Source organism: Prionailurus bengalensis, chromosome B3 (genome assembly GCF_016509475.1).
Source record: "Prionailurus bengalensis isolate Pbe53 chromosome B3, Fcat_Pben_1.1_paternal_pri, whole genome shotgun sequence".
In the NCBI taxonomy this organism is placed as follows: Eukaryota; Metazoa; Chordata; class Mammalia; order Carnivora; family Felidae; genus Prionailurus; species Prionailurus bengalensis.
The window spans coordinates 72,670,561-72,687,900 of record NC_057355.1 but is presented as its reverse complement, the minus strand read 5'-3'; the positions used below and the strand labels follow the sequence as shown (position 1 = coordinate 72,687,900).

At 40.7% G+C, this 17,340-nt stretch overlaps 1 protein-coding gene across 3 annotated transcripts; it reads left to right on the top strand.

The window, feature by feature from the left end:
* Positions 1-19: 19 nt before the first annotated feature.
* RAB2B (RAB2B, member RAS oncogene family) lies at positions 20-16,022 on the top strand. Of its 3 annotated transcripts, XM_043554303.1 has the most exons (10): positions 147-180; positions 407-478; positions 832-911; positions 1,195-1,286; positions 3,267-3,334; positions 8,494-8,576; positions 8,789-8,881; positions 12,789-12,900; positions 13,463-13,531; positions 14,375-16,022. In XM_043554303.1, the coding sequence occupies exons 5-10, from the start codon at positions 3,287-3,289 to the stop codon at positions 14,480-14,482; spliced, it is 513 nt and encodes a 170-aa protein (XP_043410238.1). In that variant the 5' UTR covers positions 147-180; positions 407-478; positions 832-911; positions 1,195-1,286; positions 3,267-3,286; the 3' UTR covers positions 14,483-16,022. The 3 variants fall into 3 exon arrangements, with proteins under 3 accessions (XP_043410236.1, XP_043410238.1, XP_043410237.1); XM_043554302.1 differs by lacking the exon at positions 1,195-1,286; XM_043554301.1 differs by lacking the exons at positions 832-911; positions 1,195-1,286 and having other exon boundaries at positions 20-180.
* The last annotated feature ends 1,318 nt before the right edge of the window (positions 16,023-17,340 follow it).

Here is a 17,340-nt window from a genome sequence, read left to right as displayed (position 1 = left end):
GGGTTTCAGGGGAGGGCAATAGAGACGTGATCTGGGCTAGAGGGGCCAGAAATCGGTAGATTGAGCGGCTAGAGAGGCCGGAGGTAAGTGGCTGTAGAAGTCGGGCGGACCCGGAATCCAGAGGAAACGGGACCATGACTTATGCTTATCTCTTCAAGTACATCATCATCGGGGACACAGGTGAGCTGCGGGCGACTGCCCTCACGGCTGGGGCGGGGATCCGAAGCTCACAAACCGGGGCGTGGGGCGGGGCTCATTTAGTGGGCTGGGCGATTAAGTGAAGTGCGGGCGGGGGCGGGGCGGCCGGGGGCGGGGCTCGGAGCTCCCCTTCCCCAGCCCCGGACGGCCTGACTCGAGATTGTTCTTGGGACGCGTGAGTCTTAGAACGTCCGTCTTCCTCTTTTAGGTGTGGGGAAGTCATGTCTCCTCCTGCAGTTTACGGACAAGCGGTTCCAGCCTGTCCACGACCTCACAATAGGTAAGTCCATCTACTTGTCCCAGAAGAGAGAACTGAAACCTGACTAGCTGAAGTGGAAAGTTAGCAGCCTTCAGTGTTCGAAGTAAAAAGTTACGTCTTCCTATTTTTAAACTAGTCCAGAGTTACGTTAAATTAAGAATGACTAACCAAATGCTGATAAATGGGGAGTAGTGTAATGGGGAGTAAATAATTGAAAGGTAACTTAAGAGATGGGCATGAGGTATGGATTCATTGCTGTAGGATTCCCCCCACAAATATGTTTATGAAGAATTCCACGGAAACTTAACTACTTATTAAAAAACCGACCTTGTTTTGTGATAAACTAGTGCTAACCTCACGTATGTTTTTCAAAGTAATCACCAACATACAGATTTTTGTGTGTTGGAGAGGAAGAAGTAAATTTGAAGAACCATCCCAGACTTAGAGTTAAAAGGTAGGTGAAACTAAAAACTTTTAAACGAAAGAGTGTGGTAGAGTTCCAGAATCACAGTGGTGATCATGGGAAGCATAAATGTCCGCTGCACATTTGTGTTAAGATAGGGCCCGCTGGAGCCTTCACAGCCCCTTTGGCATCATCTACATTAACCCTACCCCAGATGAGGAATATATATGAAACTAACCTTCTTGCCATGCAAATACAGTTTCTGAGTAAAATCCCTAACTCCCGTTTTTATCATATTGCTACTTTTCAAATCCCACCTTATTGACAACTGAAGCTACTTCTGCTCCCAAACGCCCTGTTCAGAGCCAAATAACTCGTGGAGTCAGAAAAGGATTTAGAGGATAACATCAACAGGAAAATATCTTTGTAAGTTAATATGAAGTGAACAGCCACACTGTATTAGGTGCTAATGATACAGTGCTTAACCAGGCAAACATTGTGCCTGCCCATAAGTAGTTTATAGTCTTCTGATGTAGGAGGTGGGGCTGGGGACAGATACTGATAAGTAAATTCCTATGGCAAATGGGGAGGAGAATCTGCACTTTGATCTGGAAAGGCTGAAAATGGAATGAACAGAGTTAGCCAGGCAAAGGGCTTGTCAATATGGAAAAGTGGTCAGAGCAAGAGGGAATATCATTTGCAAATGCTCAGGAATGACAGAGATCAGGCTATCTTTGGAAAACTGAAAGGAATTTAATATGGCTGCAGCATGAAGTTTAAAGTGGACACTGGCAAAAAATAAAGCTAGAGAATATATTAAAGACCATGTTTCGAAACAGCTGAAGGTAATGACATTTTAAAATGGAGGAATGACGTGATCAGGTTTTTGCTAGAGTCATACATAGGCTCTGTTTCTTTCCGAATTCAGTCTTGTATACCAAGGTAAGGCAGTTGGATAGAAAATATGTGCAAAATACAAGGATCTCTGAGTGCATAACTGGGGGAAGTTGCATAAAAGTCAAGTTTTATTTTTTAATTCTTCGCCATTGAAATTCCATTCTATTGTACAGAAAGAAAAAAAATCTAGTGACTTTTTTCAGTAACTATCACTGTGCGTGATGAGACAGTCTAGAGTAGTAGGAAACGTTTTTTACATCTTTTTTTTAATGTTTATTTTTGGGAGATAGAGTGGGGGAGGGGCAGAGAGAGAGGGAGACACAGAATCTGAAGCAGGCTCCAGGCTCTGAGCTGACAGCACAGAGCCGGACACATGGCTTGAACACATGAAACGTGGGATCATGACCTGGGCTGAAGTTGGACGCTCAACCGACTGAGTCATGCAGGCGACCCTATATCTTTTTTTTGACTGCAGCATCTTAGAGTTGACAGAGATACTCCAGATAGTACTGTGCATGAGGCCAGTGAATAGACACCTATCAGCCTTTTAGCAGATCCTAAATTAGTGCTCTTTCTTACTTGGAAATCAGAATTCTCTAGTAAAGTACTATATAAAAATAGAAAATAGGACAAATTGTCTGACTTACAATCAAGTATTTTCAATGTGAACGACCTTCGATTTTAAGTTTTGTTCTGACATTACTTGAAAGAAGATGAATGCTGGGACAACTGGCTCAGTCAGTTAAGTGTCTGACTTCAGCTCAAGTCATGGTTTCATGGTTCGTGAGTTCGAGCCCTGTGTTGGGCTCTGTGCTGACAGCTCAGAGCCTAGAGCCTGCTTCAGATTCTGTGTGTTCCTCTCTCTGCCCCCCCCCCCCCCGCCACTTACACTCTCTCAAAAATAAACATGGGGGTAGAAAAAAAAGGTGAATACCAGGTAAGCCAAAACCTTTATCCAGACTGTCGGTTTCCGTACTATGAGGAAAGCTATTTTCTGGTGAACTTTGGGAATTATTGGAGATCTGAAATGTATCGCTCTTGAGAACCTATTTCTTAGGTGGGCTCTTTTCTCAAACAAAAAATTACAGAATTGCAAAAATACTGGAAATACTGGACTAGAGAGTGAGAAAATGTTAGGAAATATATATATTTTTTAATTTGAACATATTTGTTTTAAAAAGTCGGAAAATTAAACACTACTAATCAAATTTAAGTGTTCATATTACTAAAAATTTATTCACTGTTTCTACTTGACTTCTTAATTAGTGGTATCCCCACATCTGCTTTTTGGTTACATTCCTGAGGTCATTATCATCTGGAACATGGTTTTTAATTCTGAAAGGAAAATGGAAACTCAAGGAACACAAAATTAACTGAAGCAAATAGTGGTAATGGGTTTAGTGGTACTGAGGGCAGACAGAGGATGAGTCACCACACTGGGGAAGAACACGAACCTCTCAATGTGGGTGATGTTCATGAAAATCACATTCTTTTGCTCTTCACTGACAGGTGTGGAGTTTGGGGCCCGTATGGTCAACATTGATGGAAAACAAATCAAGCTGCAAATCTGGGATACGGTGAGAGAGAACAGGATAACTCAGTCCCTGACTAAGATCCAAACAACAGTAAAGGCTGATGCCCCAGGGCAGAGGACTAGCGAGGGGCTGATGGTGGAGTTGAGAGTAGGGAAAGAATTTTCACTTTCATTTGTTACAGTTATGAATTCTGAATGCCTGTCTTTGTGTTTTTGTTTTAAATTATCCAAGTAATGTATTTGTCCTAGTAAAATTAAAAGCTGTAGAGTAAAATGTGAATGTCCCCTTTACACACACAAACCTCTTCTTCCTTCCAATCCTGGTTTCTGCCTAACCAGAATAAACCAGTATGAATGCTTCAGTGCTTGTACTTTCAGACTTGTTCTATGTGTTCAGATACATAAACATACACAAATCTGTGGTGGTGGTTTTGTTTTTGTTGTACATGCATAGAATCACGGCAAAGTAGACCTAGCTGTGGGAATTAGGTTTTTTGTTTTTTTTATTTTTTGGAGAGTTGGGGGGAGGGGCAGAGGGAGGGTGGCTCAGAGGGGCAGAGGCGCCTGGGTGGCTTAGTTGGCTAAGTGTCCGACTTCAGCTCAGGTCATGATCTCACAGTTGGTGGATTCGAGCCCCGCATTGGGCTCTGACAGCTCAGAGCCTGGAGCCTGCTTCAGATTCTGTGTCTCCCTCTCTCTCTGCCCCTCACCTACTCTATACTCTGTCTCCATCTCAAAAATAAGTAAACATTGGAGCGCCTGGGTAGCTCAGTCGGTTGAGCATCTGACTTCTGCTCAGGTCGTGATCTCACAGGTCGTGATCTCACAGCTCGTGAATTTGAGCTCCATGTCGGGCTCTGTGCTGACAGCTTGGAGCCTGGAGCCTGCTTCAGATTCTGTGTCTCCCTCTCTCTCTGCCCCTAACCCACTCATATTCTGTCTCTGTCTCTCAAAAATAAATAAACATCAAAAAAAAATTTTTTTAAACCCAAACATTAAGAAAAAAATTAATACATATAACATACATACAAAGTATATGTTGATCAACAAGTTATATATCGGGTGAGACTTCTGATCAACAGTAGGTTATTAGCAGTTAAGGTTTGGAGGAGTCAAAGTTGGAGGAATTTTAATTGCATGGGGGTTAGGCTTCCTAACTCCTGCATTGTTCCAGGGTCAACTGTCAGTTAACTTGCTGCTCTAGGCTCTTTATGCAGAGTCCTTTTCTGGTAGTCTCCAAGGTTGTTACCACTTTTGGATGCACTGATTTATTAGGTGCTTTCAACTAGGATGATGTTCTCTCATACATTATTTGGTTGTATTTGCAAGTATTTTAATAACCTTTTGCCTTTCTGAACAGACTTACATCTCCCCTTAGTGGTTTGCCCTAATTATAGGAACATGAATAACTTTACATCTCTATTAGTGGAAGAACTATCCACATAACTCTAAATCTTCCAAACTTGTTTTTTGGCTAGTTTGTCTCTAGTCTTTTCCTCCCAATTAAGCCTAAGAGATATTATTCTATGTTTTTTATTAAGGTTAAGTTCATATATTTCTTAAGCAGCTGTCACTTGTTCTCTGCTTTCTTTTATTGTCGTGACCCAGGGGTTTGTTGTCACTATTAACTGAAATGGGTATGTTGCAACTCTCCTTTTATTATCTCCTGGTTTTTATATTTCCCACAAAGATTTGACCTCCAAAAGAGGCCACAGGACAAATTCTGAGGAGGTCACAAAGAATGAAACCTATAGATGTCAAGACTGGTAGTCCTTTTAACTTAAACCTTTACCATTTCAAGAAATGGATGTTTTCATGCCAGGAGACCCAATAGCTGACAGCGGTATGGTCACAGTTAAGAGAATGTCAAAGTGTTGGCTTGCTGACTTTTGTGTTTTTTTGCTTTTTTTTTTCCCTTACCTGGTGTAACGTGAGACGTATTGGATCATAAAATAAGAAAGTTGAGAGCCACTGCTCTGTTGACAGGCTCCTCAAGGACCATATGGCCTGATGATGCAACTGCAACTGGCCTTATTTCTGTTCCCTTTTAATAATTGTTTTGAGATTGAACTAATCTTTGTTGAATCATAAAAAGATACCAGGTTTCAGCATACTGGGGTTTTCTGTTTGAAATTTCTAAGAGATTCTTACCTATAATGTGATGTGTTTCTTGTCTGCTACTCTGGGTAAGTCTGATCATTTCTCCCTTGTCAGCCCTGATCTTCTCATTGCTTACCCACCTTGGTTTCCCACTTTGTTGACCTCATTCTCTCACTCCCAAAGCCATCCTACATGAAAATATTCAGGGATTACTATGAAGGGTATTTTTTAAAGAGATCTGGTTATCCAGAGTTTTTTGTTGTCACTGTTCTGGTCATTGGTAAGGATTTAGAGAGCCATGGGACTTTTTTTTTTTTTTTTTGGTAGGCTCTACGCTCAACTTGGAGCTTGAACTCATGACCCTGAGATCAAGAGTTATATGTTACACCAAATAAACCAGCCAGATGCACCTAGAAAACCGTATTACTTTTTATCTTCTTTCATTCTGTACATAGAGTTGCCCAAATAACTCATGCTAACTGAAGAGAGACATTGTACTGTAGTTAGTATAAAATACTCGTCAATCCTGAATTCACTTGTATTTTACTTTAGAATGTATTTTGATTTTTAGGAAATGGGCCTATCTGACTTTGTAGGAATTGATACTTCAAACTACAGTTGACCCTTAAACAACATGGGGGTTAGGAGTATTAACCCCCATATAGTTGAAAATCTGTGTATAACATTTGACCCCCCCCACAAAAAAAAACACTTAAGTACTAAAAACATTTGACCAGAGGCTTACCCATAACGTAAATAGTCAATTAAAACATGCTTTGTGTGTTAGATGTATTATATACTGTTCCTTTAATAAAATAAACTAGAGAAAAGAAAATGTTATTAAGAAAATTATAAGGGAGAAAAATGCATTTACAGTGCTGTGCTGGTAAAAAAAAAAATTAATTCTTTGCTGTTCTTTGCCCCATCTTAATTCTTTGCTCCTTTAGATGTTTTTAATGGGGTTGGACAAAGAGAACCTCAAACCAATGCAGACAGCCCAAATTGAGCCACTCACTCTTTCTAGCTTATTGTCTCAACAAAGGTTCATAAACTGGACTGAGATGAAAAAGTAAAGGGATATGGTTTTAAACAGCATTTTCTGATGAGCCCCTGGAAGTATTTTTAGCTGCTAAAGTTAAATGCTGCCATGTGCTTCAATTATCACATAGGCCTGCCTCAAGCTTTCCCTTTTAGTTCCTAGAAGGCCACAGGGACGAAGGGGCCTTTCAACAATAGCGGAAGAGGAGAAAAAGTAAGGTAAAATCAAAATGGGAATCAGACAGTGTAAGACCTAAAACCATTAGGGACTAAATAAAACATTAAGTGAGCTCTTGCAGAGAAAAAGTATGTTTTACATCTTAAAAGTATTGTTAATATTACCAACAAAACTCTTTAGAATTATTTTTGATTTGGGTGTTCTAACAGGCATACAACTCACTAAAACATGTGTATGATTCTTGTGAAAAGAGAGTCTCTTATTGTGGGAAATGTAACCTTAGAATTAATATACTGGAACTCTCTTCTCAGTTCAAACCCATGTGTTTAGATTGTATGATATAATGGCTAGGAGAGCAAAGTTTTATGCTCGGATGCCCTAACATCCTAAGTTTAAATATGGATTCAGTATTTATAGATTTTATAACTTTTGACCAGTTACCGTTCTGAGCCTGAATTTCCCCGTTTGTATTATTAGCATTCCTTGTTATTGTTAGTATACTATGAGAAAGCCATTTTTTCCTCATCTCACATTTTAGTTTTCCCATCTTTAAAATATGAATAGTAGTCTTTCTTCCTAACCTTTATGTAGGGATATGAGGATAAATGATTTCAAGAATGTGAAAATTTTCTTTTTTAAGGATTTATTTATTTCAGTAATCTTTACACCCAGCATGGGGATTGAACTCACCACCCCAAGATCAAGAGTTGGATGCTCTACTGACTGAGCCAGCCCAAGAATGTGAAGACTTTTCTAATAGGACAGGTTAAATACCAGGATATTATTAATAATAAAATAGTTATTTAAGAGATGCTTTTGCTTTCTCTGAGGGGAAAAAAATACAACTATTCCATCAAGAAAGCAGAAGTACCCAGTATATGGGGGCATTAATAAATAGGTCAGTTATAAATATCTTGGCCCCTATTGGAAATGAGATTAGAGTGTGAATGTTGGGTTTTTTAAGGAAAACTGTCCTGGGCCCTAGGTTTCTTTCCCTGTTTCTGATTCTTATTTGCCCTGACAAGATCCCAGCAGGGGATGTCTTGGTAGTCCTGCCTTTAGTAGTGGAACACAAAATGTCAATTAGGATATGCCAAATTTAAGTGCTTTGTATCTGACCACTTTTCTACACTGACCCATTGGAATGAAACTTCCATTAGACAGGGTGTTGGCATTCTAAGATAAGTTTCTTTTTTACAGGTAAAACTTTCTGCAAACAGAAAAGTTAATGTGGTGTGTTCAATGTCATGTTGCGATTGAAAATGCTCTTTGAGTTTCTAGTCCTGTTTCCAGTTGTTCTGTCCTATGGGACATTGGAAAATGTATGGGAATGTTTTTTGACGGTCATACTGACCATGGGGTGTTACTGGCATTGAGTGACTGGGAGCCAGGGAAGCTAAACATTCTTTTTTGATGGACAGTGTCACAGGAACAATTGACCCACCCCTAATGTCAACTGCGTTTTCATTGAAAAATGTTAATTTCCCACCTGGACATCCCCCTGGGAAGTCAGGTTTCCTTTCTCTACCTCTCTTAAGAGAAGTTGTTTTAAAAAAAATTTTTTTTTAATGTTTATTTATTTTTGAGAGAGAGAGAGCACAAGTGGGGGAGGGGCAGAGAAAGAGAGAGAGGGAGACACAGAATCCAAAGCAGGCTCCAGGCTCTGAGCTGTCAGCACAGAGCCTGGTGCAGGGCTCGAATTCACAAACCATTAGATCATGACCTGCGATCATGACACTTAACCGACTGAGCCACCCAGGCGCCCTAAGAGAAGTTCTTTCTTAAAATTTAGTCCTTTGTGGTTGACTGGCATGGGATCAAGTAATTTCTCTGGAAATAACCTGATTTTGTTGGGATTTTTTTTTGTTGCCGTGTTGGTGGGAAAGGCCGGGCAAGAATCATTCCGTTCCATCACCCGTTCCTACTACAGGGGCGCAGCTGGAGCCCTGCTAGTGTATGATATCACACGGTGAGTCAGGTCAAGTGGGCGGGAGGGAGACTTTCCCTGATGGCCTCGAAATCTTTTTCCTCTCTATAGACTGATTCTGTTAAGAATGCTAAAGAGGAATGGCTTTTCTAGTATTTTTCTTTACACATGTATTTCCCTCTTTTGCCAAGCGTTTCGGAATTACTTTGGCATTTTGAAATGGGCCTGTGACTTTCTAAACTTTTCTGCTGTAGGCGTGAAACCTTCAACCACCTGACCTCCTGGTTAGAGGATGCCCGGCAACACTCCAGCTCCAACATGGTTATCATGCTGATTGGGAATAAAAGGTGAAGTTTTATTTGTAGAAATAATGAGAAGTCATATAAGTGCTCTGTGGATATTAAATCACTTGGTCCCTAAACTTTTTTGGTTTGTAGCACTCTTAGTAAAAAAAAAAAAAAAAAATTATTGTAAAATGTACATAATGTAGAATTTACTGTTTTAACCATTTTTAAGTATACAGTTTTGTGGCATTAAGCATATTCACATTGTTTTGTAGCCATCACCACCATTTGAGTCCAGAACCTTTCATCTTCCCATCTGAAACCTTGTACGCGTTAAATGCTGACTGCATTCTCCATCTCACCAGGCCCTGGCAATCACCATTCTGCTTTCTGTCTCCATGAATTTGACTACTCTAGGCATCTCATTTCTGTGGAATCATAATATTTGTCCTTTTGTGACTGGCATATTTCATTTACCATGATGACCTCAAGGTTCATTCATAATGTAGCATGTGTCAGAATTTCCTTCCTTTTTTTTCCTCTTTTAATTTTATTTATCTTGAGAGAGGGAGAGAGTGGGGGAGAGGCAGAGTGGGGGAGAGGCAGAGAGAGAGGGAGAGAGAGAGAATCCCAGGCAGCTGTCTGCAACTGTCAGTGCAGGGCCCAACGTGGGGGGAACTCGTGAACTGTGAGATCATGACCTGAGCCGAAATTGGACGCTTAACCAACTGAGCCACCCAGGTGCCCCCCTCCTTCTTAAGGATGAATGGTACTCTTTTGTGTGTTACTCGTCCCATTTTGTTATTTAGGTGTTGGTAGACACTGGGGTTGCTTCTGTCTTGGCTATTGTGAATAATGCTGCCGTCATGATCAGTATACACATACCTGTTTGGGTCCCTGCTTTCATTTCTTTGAATTACAGAAGTGGAATTGGTGGATCTTATCAAAATTTTAGGTTTACTTTTTTGAGGCACTGCCATACTGTTTTTCCTACTTGCTGTACAATTTTATATTCCTACCAGCCACACCCTAGGGGTCCAATTTCTCCACAGCCTCAGCAACACTTTTTATTCTGAGTAAGTTTTCTGTGGCACCCATAGGCCAAAAGAAATGCCCAACGGTTTTGTTATTAAACACATCTAAGCAATATAAGTCTTTTTGTCATTATGACGTGGTGACTTTGAAAATGGAAAACATGAAAGAAAAAATTTTAATTTCATCCTTAAATGTCCATAATTACTTACCAATGACTTGGGTGTGCCTGTCAGGACTGTACAACTTCTCAAAGTTGGAATCAAGATCGGTCATCGCCACTCTCATTTTCTGTTCCAAATTGATTTTGTACTTTTTATCACAGCAGCTGCCAAAAACTGAGGTTATACAAACACAGGCAAATGTTGAACGGGATCTATTGTGATGTGACAGCGACATCGCAAACTCTCTTAGGCTTGTAATTCATGTGGTGTTCTGATGGCAAGTGTTAACTGTTTCCCAAGAAAATTTATTTGCTTCTTTAAGTTGTTTATTTTTGAGAAAGAGAGAGAGCATGAGCAGGGGTGGGGCGGCGGGGGGAGAAGATCCAAAGCAGGCTCTGCACTGACAGCAGAGAGCCTGATGTGGGGCTCCAACTCACAAAACTTGAGATCAGGACCTGAGCCGAAGTCAGATGCTTACCAACCCAGGTGCCCCACCCTTGAAAATTCAGAGTATCCTGTGGCACCCTTATGAGTTCATAGTAATGCCTAGAGTGCAGCATTTGAGAACTGTGGCCACAGACTAATTGTGCTAATTTATTGGAACTATGTTTTAGATGTCTATTCGCCAGACCCTGAGTGTATAAGGTGAGAAAAAAGAGAGTCGTGCCAGTGGCCTTTTGGAGCTTATAGTCTAGTGGAGACATAAATATTAAATATAGAAGGATTTGTATCTAATTACAAATTGTGAGAAATGCAGTGAAGGAAGAAAAAGGTGCTATAGAAGAGAATGACAGGGTACCTATTTTTAATTAAGGGTGACAGTTAAGCCAGAATCTGAAGAACAGGTAAGAGTTCAGTGGGCAAAGTTTAAAAAAAGAAAAAGGTATCAGGGAGAACAAACTTAAAGCCTTGAACTGGGAAGAACCTTAGCAAGGTTATGGTATTGAAGGAAGTTAGGTATTGAAAGAAGTTAAGCATCCAACTTCGGCTCAGGTCATGATCTCATAGTTCGTGGTTTTGGGCCCCACATCGGGCTCTGTGCTGACAGCTCGGAGCCTGGAGCCTGTTTCAGACTCTGTGTCTCCCTCTTTCTCTGCCCCTCCCCACTCCCTTCTGTCTGTCTGTCTGTTTCTCAAAAATAAACATTAAAAATAAAAAAAAAGTATGGTTGGGGTGAATCAGGGGGAATGTTGCAAGGTGGGATTGGGAAGGTAGGCAGGAGCCAGGTCTCGTAGCTCTTTCAGGCCTTAGGAAGAAGTGTGGATTTTATTCTAAACACAGTAGCAAGCTTTTAAGAGTTGTCAGCAGAGATGTGGCTTGATTAGATTTTAAAAGCTCCCTCTAGGGGTTGTAGTGGGAGGTCAGTTTCAGTAGTCCAAATGAGAATGGTGGCGGGAACTCAGGTGGTGACACCAGGATGGCGTTAAGGTGCAGTTTGGAAGTTCCTCACTTTGGGAAGGATTGGGTATTTGGAGTGAAGAAGGAAAAGCTGTTAAAATAATGTCTTGTGAGGTCCCCAGGTAGCTCGGTCAGCTAAGTCTCTGACTCTTGATTTCGGCTCAGGTCATGATCTCATGGTTGGTGGGATCGAGCCCCCTCATTCAGGCTCCTCGCTGACGGCAGGGAGCCTGCTTGGGATTCTTTCTCCCTCCCTCTCTGTCTCTCCATTTCTCTCTACCCCTCCCCTGCTCTTGTGGGCGCGTGCTCTATCTCAAAATAAATAAGCATTACAAAATAATAACATCTTGGTTTTAGCTTGTGCCCTGTATGGAGATGTGGAAGCCTGGGGCGGAAGCAGTTTGGGAAAAAAGAGGGAAAAGATCAAGTTCTATTTTGATTTATGTTTGAGGTGACTTTTACACATCAGACTGGAAACGAAGAACTGACAAGTGGATGACAGGTCTGGAGCTTAGAGGGGTGTCTGGGCTAGAGGTGGACGTTTAGATGGATAGTTCTTCCCTGGTCTTCACACAGCTGGTGAATGATAAATACGCAGTTGGTAGATTTGTTGTTCTTCACTGGACTTACTCCTTGATTTCTTTTCATGGTTGGAAAACTGGAAACCTCCGAAATGCAAATTTCCAGTTAGAAAAATGACAGTCACACAATCCGTTCTTACCTTTGTCTGCAGCCTTTTGTCCTGTCTTGTCAGAAGGTCTTTCCATGCCACTTAATTGCTTTTCTCAGTCCATGGCTCCACCTTCTTCCCCCTCATATCACCTAATTTTATACATCTCATTTTTCTCTGAATCTTTTATTTTTGTGGTGGTAAACTGCTATTATATATGTTAACAGTGAGACTAGTGAGAATTAAGGCAACTGTGTTCTTACTCCTGACACACTTTATTCTTGTGGGTTGATTCTAGTAAAAGAAAAAGACACTGCTATGGGATGGACATCTGTAACTTTACTTTCTAACAACTGCAAGTCCCTTTTCATCTTCTTCCCTTGGCTCTCACTGGATCTCATTCCAAAAAGAAGCATAGGGCACAGGAAGCCTTGAGGAACTATAGGGCTTCCCCTATCCATTTATAAACCTTTTTCTCTATAATAGAGTAAGGTATTAGTCTCAACCTTACAGTAGCTGTCATGAATTTGAAGAACCATTTTCCAGGAGGCTACAGAAATCATTAACCCCGTACAAGAGAATGTCCTATAGGATATGCGTTCGTGATGTATTAACTGGTGGTTGAAGGATTCTAACTAGGATTCTTTTAAAATAAGAGTTTCTTCTTTCACTTGGAACTTTTTTGAGTTTTCTCAACTTCTTGCAGTGACTTAGAGTCCCGTAGGGATGTGAAGAGAGAAGAAGGAGAGGCCTTTGCCCGGGAGCATGGACTTATCTTCATGGAAACTTCAGCCAAAACAGCCTGCAATGTTGAAGAGGTACTGCTTGGGGAAAAGTAGGGAAAACTTTTCAGAGATGACACCGTATCTTTATCCTTTTATTCAGAATTCTCTTTTAGAAGACATAAGTAAAGGAAGGATGTCTTGTGGTCACAGTGATCATTTATCTCCCTTTAAGGGAATTGTTGCATTTTTTGGGCCTTGATTCCTACGGTTTAACTTTTGCCTTGGGTAACATTAATAAGTGGATTAGATTCCACATTACTTGTAAATATTTTAGTTGGAGGGTCTATTGGGTTCTATTGTAGTTATTCTGAAGTCTGCTACTGACTATCTTTAGTAACTAATTGAGAACAGAGCATGTTTTATTTGGAGAAGGTGCCAATCTAGGAACATCTTGGGTTAGTATCAAAATAACATATATTCAGTCCCTTTTTTCATTTTGAAATAGAGACTTTGGGGGACCTTCTGTATTTTTACTCTGGTCTCTTAATGGTTCCTAATTCACCTTAGAAATCCAAATAGGAATAATACTTGCATTTGTTTTTCTTAATTTTCTACCTAAACTTGACCCTAATAATACAATTTATGTTTCCTTTAGGCCTTCATTAACACAGCCAAAGAAATATATAGGAAGATCCAGCAGGGTTTATTTGATGTTCACAATGAGGTGAGAATGGGTGGGGAACCAACAGTTAACTTTGCTTTCTGTTGAAGAGGACAAGAAACCCCCTAGAATGTAAGCATTTCCTTTCTAACATCATGCTATTTGAAGCTATGCCAGTTCATACTTTATCTTTTTTATATATGGACACAAAAACCTGTCATCATTTTCTCTTTTTTAAAGAGGTTATTAGTTGGCAATCTAAAAGGTTATACTATAGTACAGGAGGTTTTCTTTGCAACCTCAGTTTTTAGCATCCTAGAGTTTAGGGATGGTGTAATTCCTAACTGCTCAACAGAGCCATTTCTATAAAGCAAATTCTGGGGCAAAACAAAAAGAATTCTATGCTAACATCACTCTTTGCCTCCTCCTACTCTTACCTGATCTTATCCTGATTCTGCACATGGCTGTGAAACCCAAGTAGAACAGTCTCCTTAAAAATGGGCACGAGGGTCACTTGTTACCTGAGCTGGTCATCACATCTTTATTGTTGACAGTTATTGTTCCACAAGAGTCTGCCTAGGGCATATAGTTAACAGCTAAAGCCATATCTGCTTCTAGAAAATGTCATTAATGATTTTTCTTTTTGTGCCTCTTCTTTCTCCCATTTACTTTATTATTATTTTTTTTGTTTCAAGTTTTTATTGAAAGTTGAACTAACATACAGTGTAATGTTGGTTTCAAGAGTAGAATTTAGTGATTCCTCACTTACATACAACACCCAGTGCTCGTCAAAACAAGGTGCCCTCCTTAATGCCCATCACCCATTTAGCTCAGCCCCCCCACCCACCTTTCTCTCCAATGTACTTTAGCACTGAGGTGGGAACTCTTGCCTCTTTTCTTTTCCAGGCAAATGGCATCAAGATTGGTCCTCAGCAGTGTATTTCAACGTCAGTGGGACCCAGCGCCTCCCAGCGGAGCTCTAGTGAAATAGGGTCCAACTCTGGCTGCTGCTGAATATCTGGCCTGGACTCTTTTTTTCCTTCCTGGAACAGCTTCAGATCAATAGGCTTTAAAGAAAGAGGTCTTAACTTGCTTTGGCTGAGAAAAGCCTCTTTTCAAGGTGTGATGTTTTGCCTTTCCACTTTAAGACCAGGGAAGAATTTGGGCCCTTACTGACCTGTCCTTCTTCAGGGACGTGAGCATTCCCTATAGATTAGGGCTCTTCTCATCCTCCTATTTTAATTTCTAAAATCTTAGGATCAGAGTCAATTGTCATGGTAGCTGAAAAATAAATTCTTTTGTAAGCATATACAATTTGCTCCCCACCAAGAATTAGTAACAAGGGTTGAAGACCTTCTGCTTGAGCACTTGATTTTCCTGGGATCTGACTGGCTGACCTTTGGATGGTGGATCCTCTATCTAGGAATTTTATTGATTGTTTGTACTTGCCACTTTGTCTAAGAGTTCTTGTCGAGGGCACTTCCTTCTGCTTGAACTGCTCAAGGATGCTGAATACTTCACCATCCCATTGCTAGTTTCTCTGTCTCGGAGTTAACTACAAAACTTTGGGGAGAGCAGTGGAGTTGCTCCTGGACCTGTGGCTACTTATTATTATTACCTAAAGAAAACCTCTTTCCCCATTTGTTTTGTTTTAGGGACCGGACCTAACACTACAGTGTCTTTCACCAAATTAAACCCTTACTGTTTCATCACACTTCTTAATGAGACCTATTTAGACTTTCTACTCTAATCAAGCTAATCTGCTTACTGGACATGACATATATACTTCCACTTATATGCCTTTGCACATGCCCTACTCTCTGCTAACATACTCAGTCCAAAAATTTTTCCTTCAGAAAGCCTTCTTTGGCCTAGGGACTTCTAAATAATTATTGGCGCAGTACCCTATGAGCTTTCGTATGTTGTTTACTCATTTGTATATTTATTTATATTTATGTTACTTTGTAAATTTGTTTTGTAGTTGTTTTCTGTGTGGAATCTGTCTCCTCTGTAGGTTGTAAGCTCCCTGAGAGCAGGAACCATGTTATCCCTTTACTTTTGTAAACCACACCCTCCACTATTCCTTCACAATGCCTAGTGCTATTCATTATGTGATCATTGGATTTGACTGACCTACTTAAAGAGTTGGAACAGGTTTATTGTAGACTGCAGAGGAAACAAAAGGTCTTACAGTATCTTTCTTAACTATCTCAGTCTCTTCTGGTCTGCCCACCCTGGATTCCATATTGCTCTTCCCGCTTGTCTCTTTCTCCCTTTGCCTCCATTCTATGCAGCATATAGTAAGGCTGTCTGCTTCCACGCAGTCAAATAAGTGGGTACTTCTCTAGCCATTTTTCTTTTCAAGGGCATATAATACTAAGCTAATCTGCCTTTGCTTCACTCATCAAGCAGCCTTCTGGGTCAGTTTTTGTATCTTTTGCCTTGATGTCCCATTCTCTTCCACAGCACTAGGGTCTCATGAATTTTTCTAATTTTTTTTGTTGTTGACGAATTGTTTCATTATTAAATATATGCATGTATCCAACTGCTCATATTTCACGTGTCTTTCTGATTTTATCCCAGACGTACATAGATACTCTCCTTCTAGGAAATTGTGTCAAAAGTATTGGAAGAAGCCTCCGTGAGATACATTTTTTATTTCTTTTTTTTTTTTTAGTTTAAGTTCCAGTTAATCAGTGTAAATTAGTTTCAGTGTGCAGTATAATGATTGAACACTTCCATATGTGACCTGGTGCTCCTCACAACTTGCAGATACATTCATTTTATACTGTATTTTGCCCCCAGTGGTAGTAATAATAGTTAACACTACACCTAAGGAAGTTTGAAGACTTTTGACATTTGGGGTAATCTTTTTTTTTTTTTTTTTAAGTTTACTTATTTATTTTGAGAGAAAGTGCCAGTGTGGGAGGGGTGGAGAGGGAGAGGGAGAATCCCAAGCAAGCTCCCGTGCTGTCAGCGTGAAGCCTGAAAGAGGAGCTCAATCCCACCAACCGTGGGATCATGACCTGACCTGACACCAAGAGTCTGAGGCTTACCAACTGAGACACCCAAGTGCCCCTAGGGTAGTGCTTTGCTTATGCTTTTGTTTTGTTTTTAATCCTACCTTGTTCCAAAGGGATTTGAGGCTGTTGAGTTTGGGGCTAGCCAGTCCCCTCACAGTTGACACAAAACTAAAACTGTGTAGTTTTCTGTACAGGAGTTTTTCTTTAGCAGCCAAAAAAAAAAAATCTTCAGTGACTGGGAGGCATCAGAGCATGGGTCAAAGAGCATTCTGTCTAGATCTGTTGCTTTCAGAGTCATCAAAGCATACCATTTTGATAGTTTGGAGGTGTTTTTTTGTTTTTTTGTGTTTTTTTTTTTTGAGAGCATGAGCTGGGGAGAGGGACAGAAGAAGAGAGAATTTTTTTTTAATGTATGTTTATTTGTTAATGTTTATTCATTTTTGAGAGACAGTGTGAATGGGGCAGGGGCAGAGAGAGAGGGAGACACAGAATCCAAAGCAGGCTCCAGGATCTGAGGTGTCAGCACAGAGTCTGACACGGGGCTCGAACCCACGAACCGTGAGATCAGGACCTGAGCCAAAGTCGGACGCTCAATAGACTGAGCCACCCAGGTGTCCCAGAGAGAGAGAGAGAGAGAGAGAGAGAGAGAGAGAGAGAGAGAGAATCTTAAGCAGGCTCAATACTCAGCACAGAGCCTGACACAGGGCTTGATCCCATGACTCTGGGATCTTGACCCGAGTCTCCCATGACTCTGGGATCCTGACCCGAGTCTCTATCAAGAGTCACGTGCTCAACTGACTGAGCTCCCCAGGCTCCCTTGGAGCGTATCTTTTTAGTTTGAAATCCCAC

What these genes read in the sequence shown, in the direction of transcription:
- RAB2B (XM_043554301.1), top strand. Translation starts at nt 135, where the DNA reads ATGACTTATGCTTATCTCTTCAAGTACATCATCATCGGGGACACAG. An exon ending in CATCATCATCGGGGACACAG is followed by an intron (nt 181 to 406) that starts GTGAGCTGCGGG and finishes TTCCTCTTTTAG; the next exon opens with GTGTGGGGAAGTCATGTCTC. An exon ending in TGTCCACGACCTCACAATAG is followed by an intron (nt 479 to 3,266) that starts GTAAGTCCATCT and finishes CTTCACTGACAG; the next exon opens with GTGTGGAGTTTGGGGCCCGT.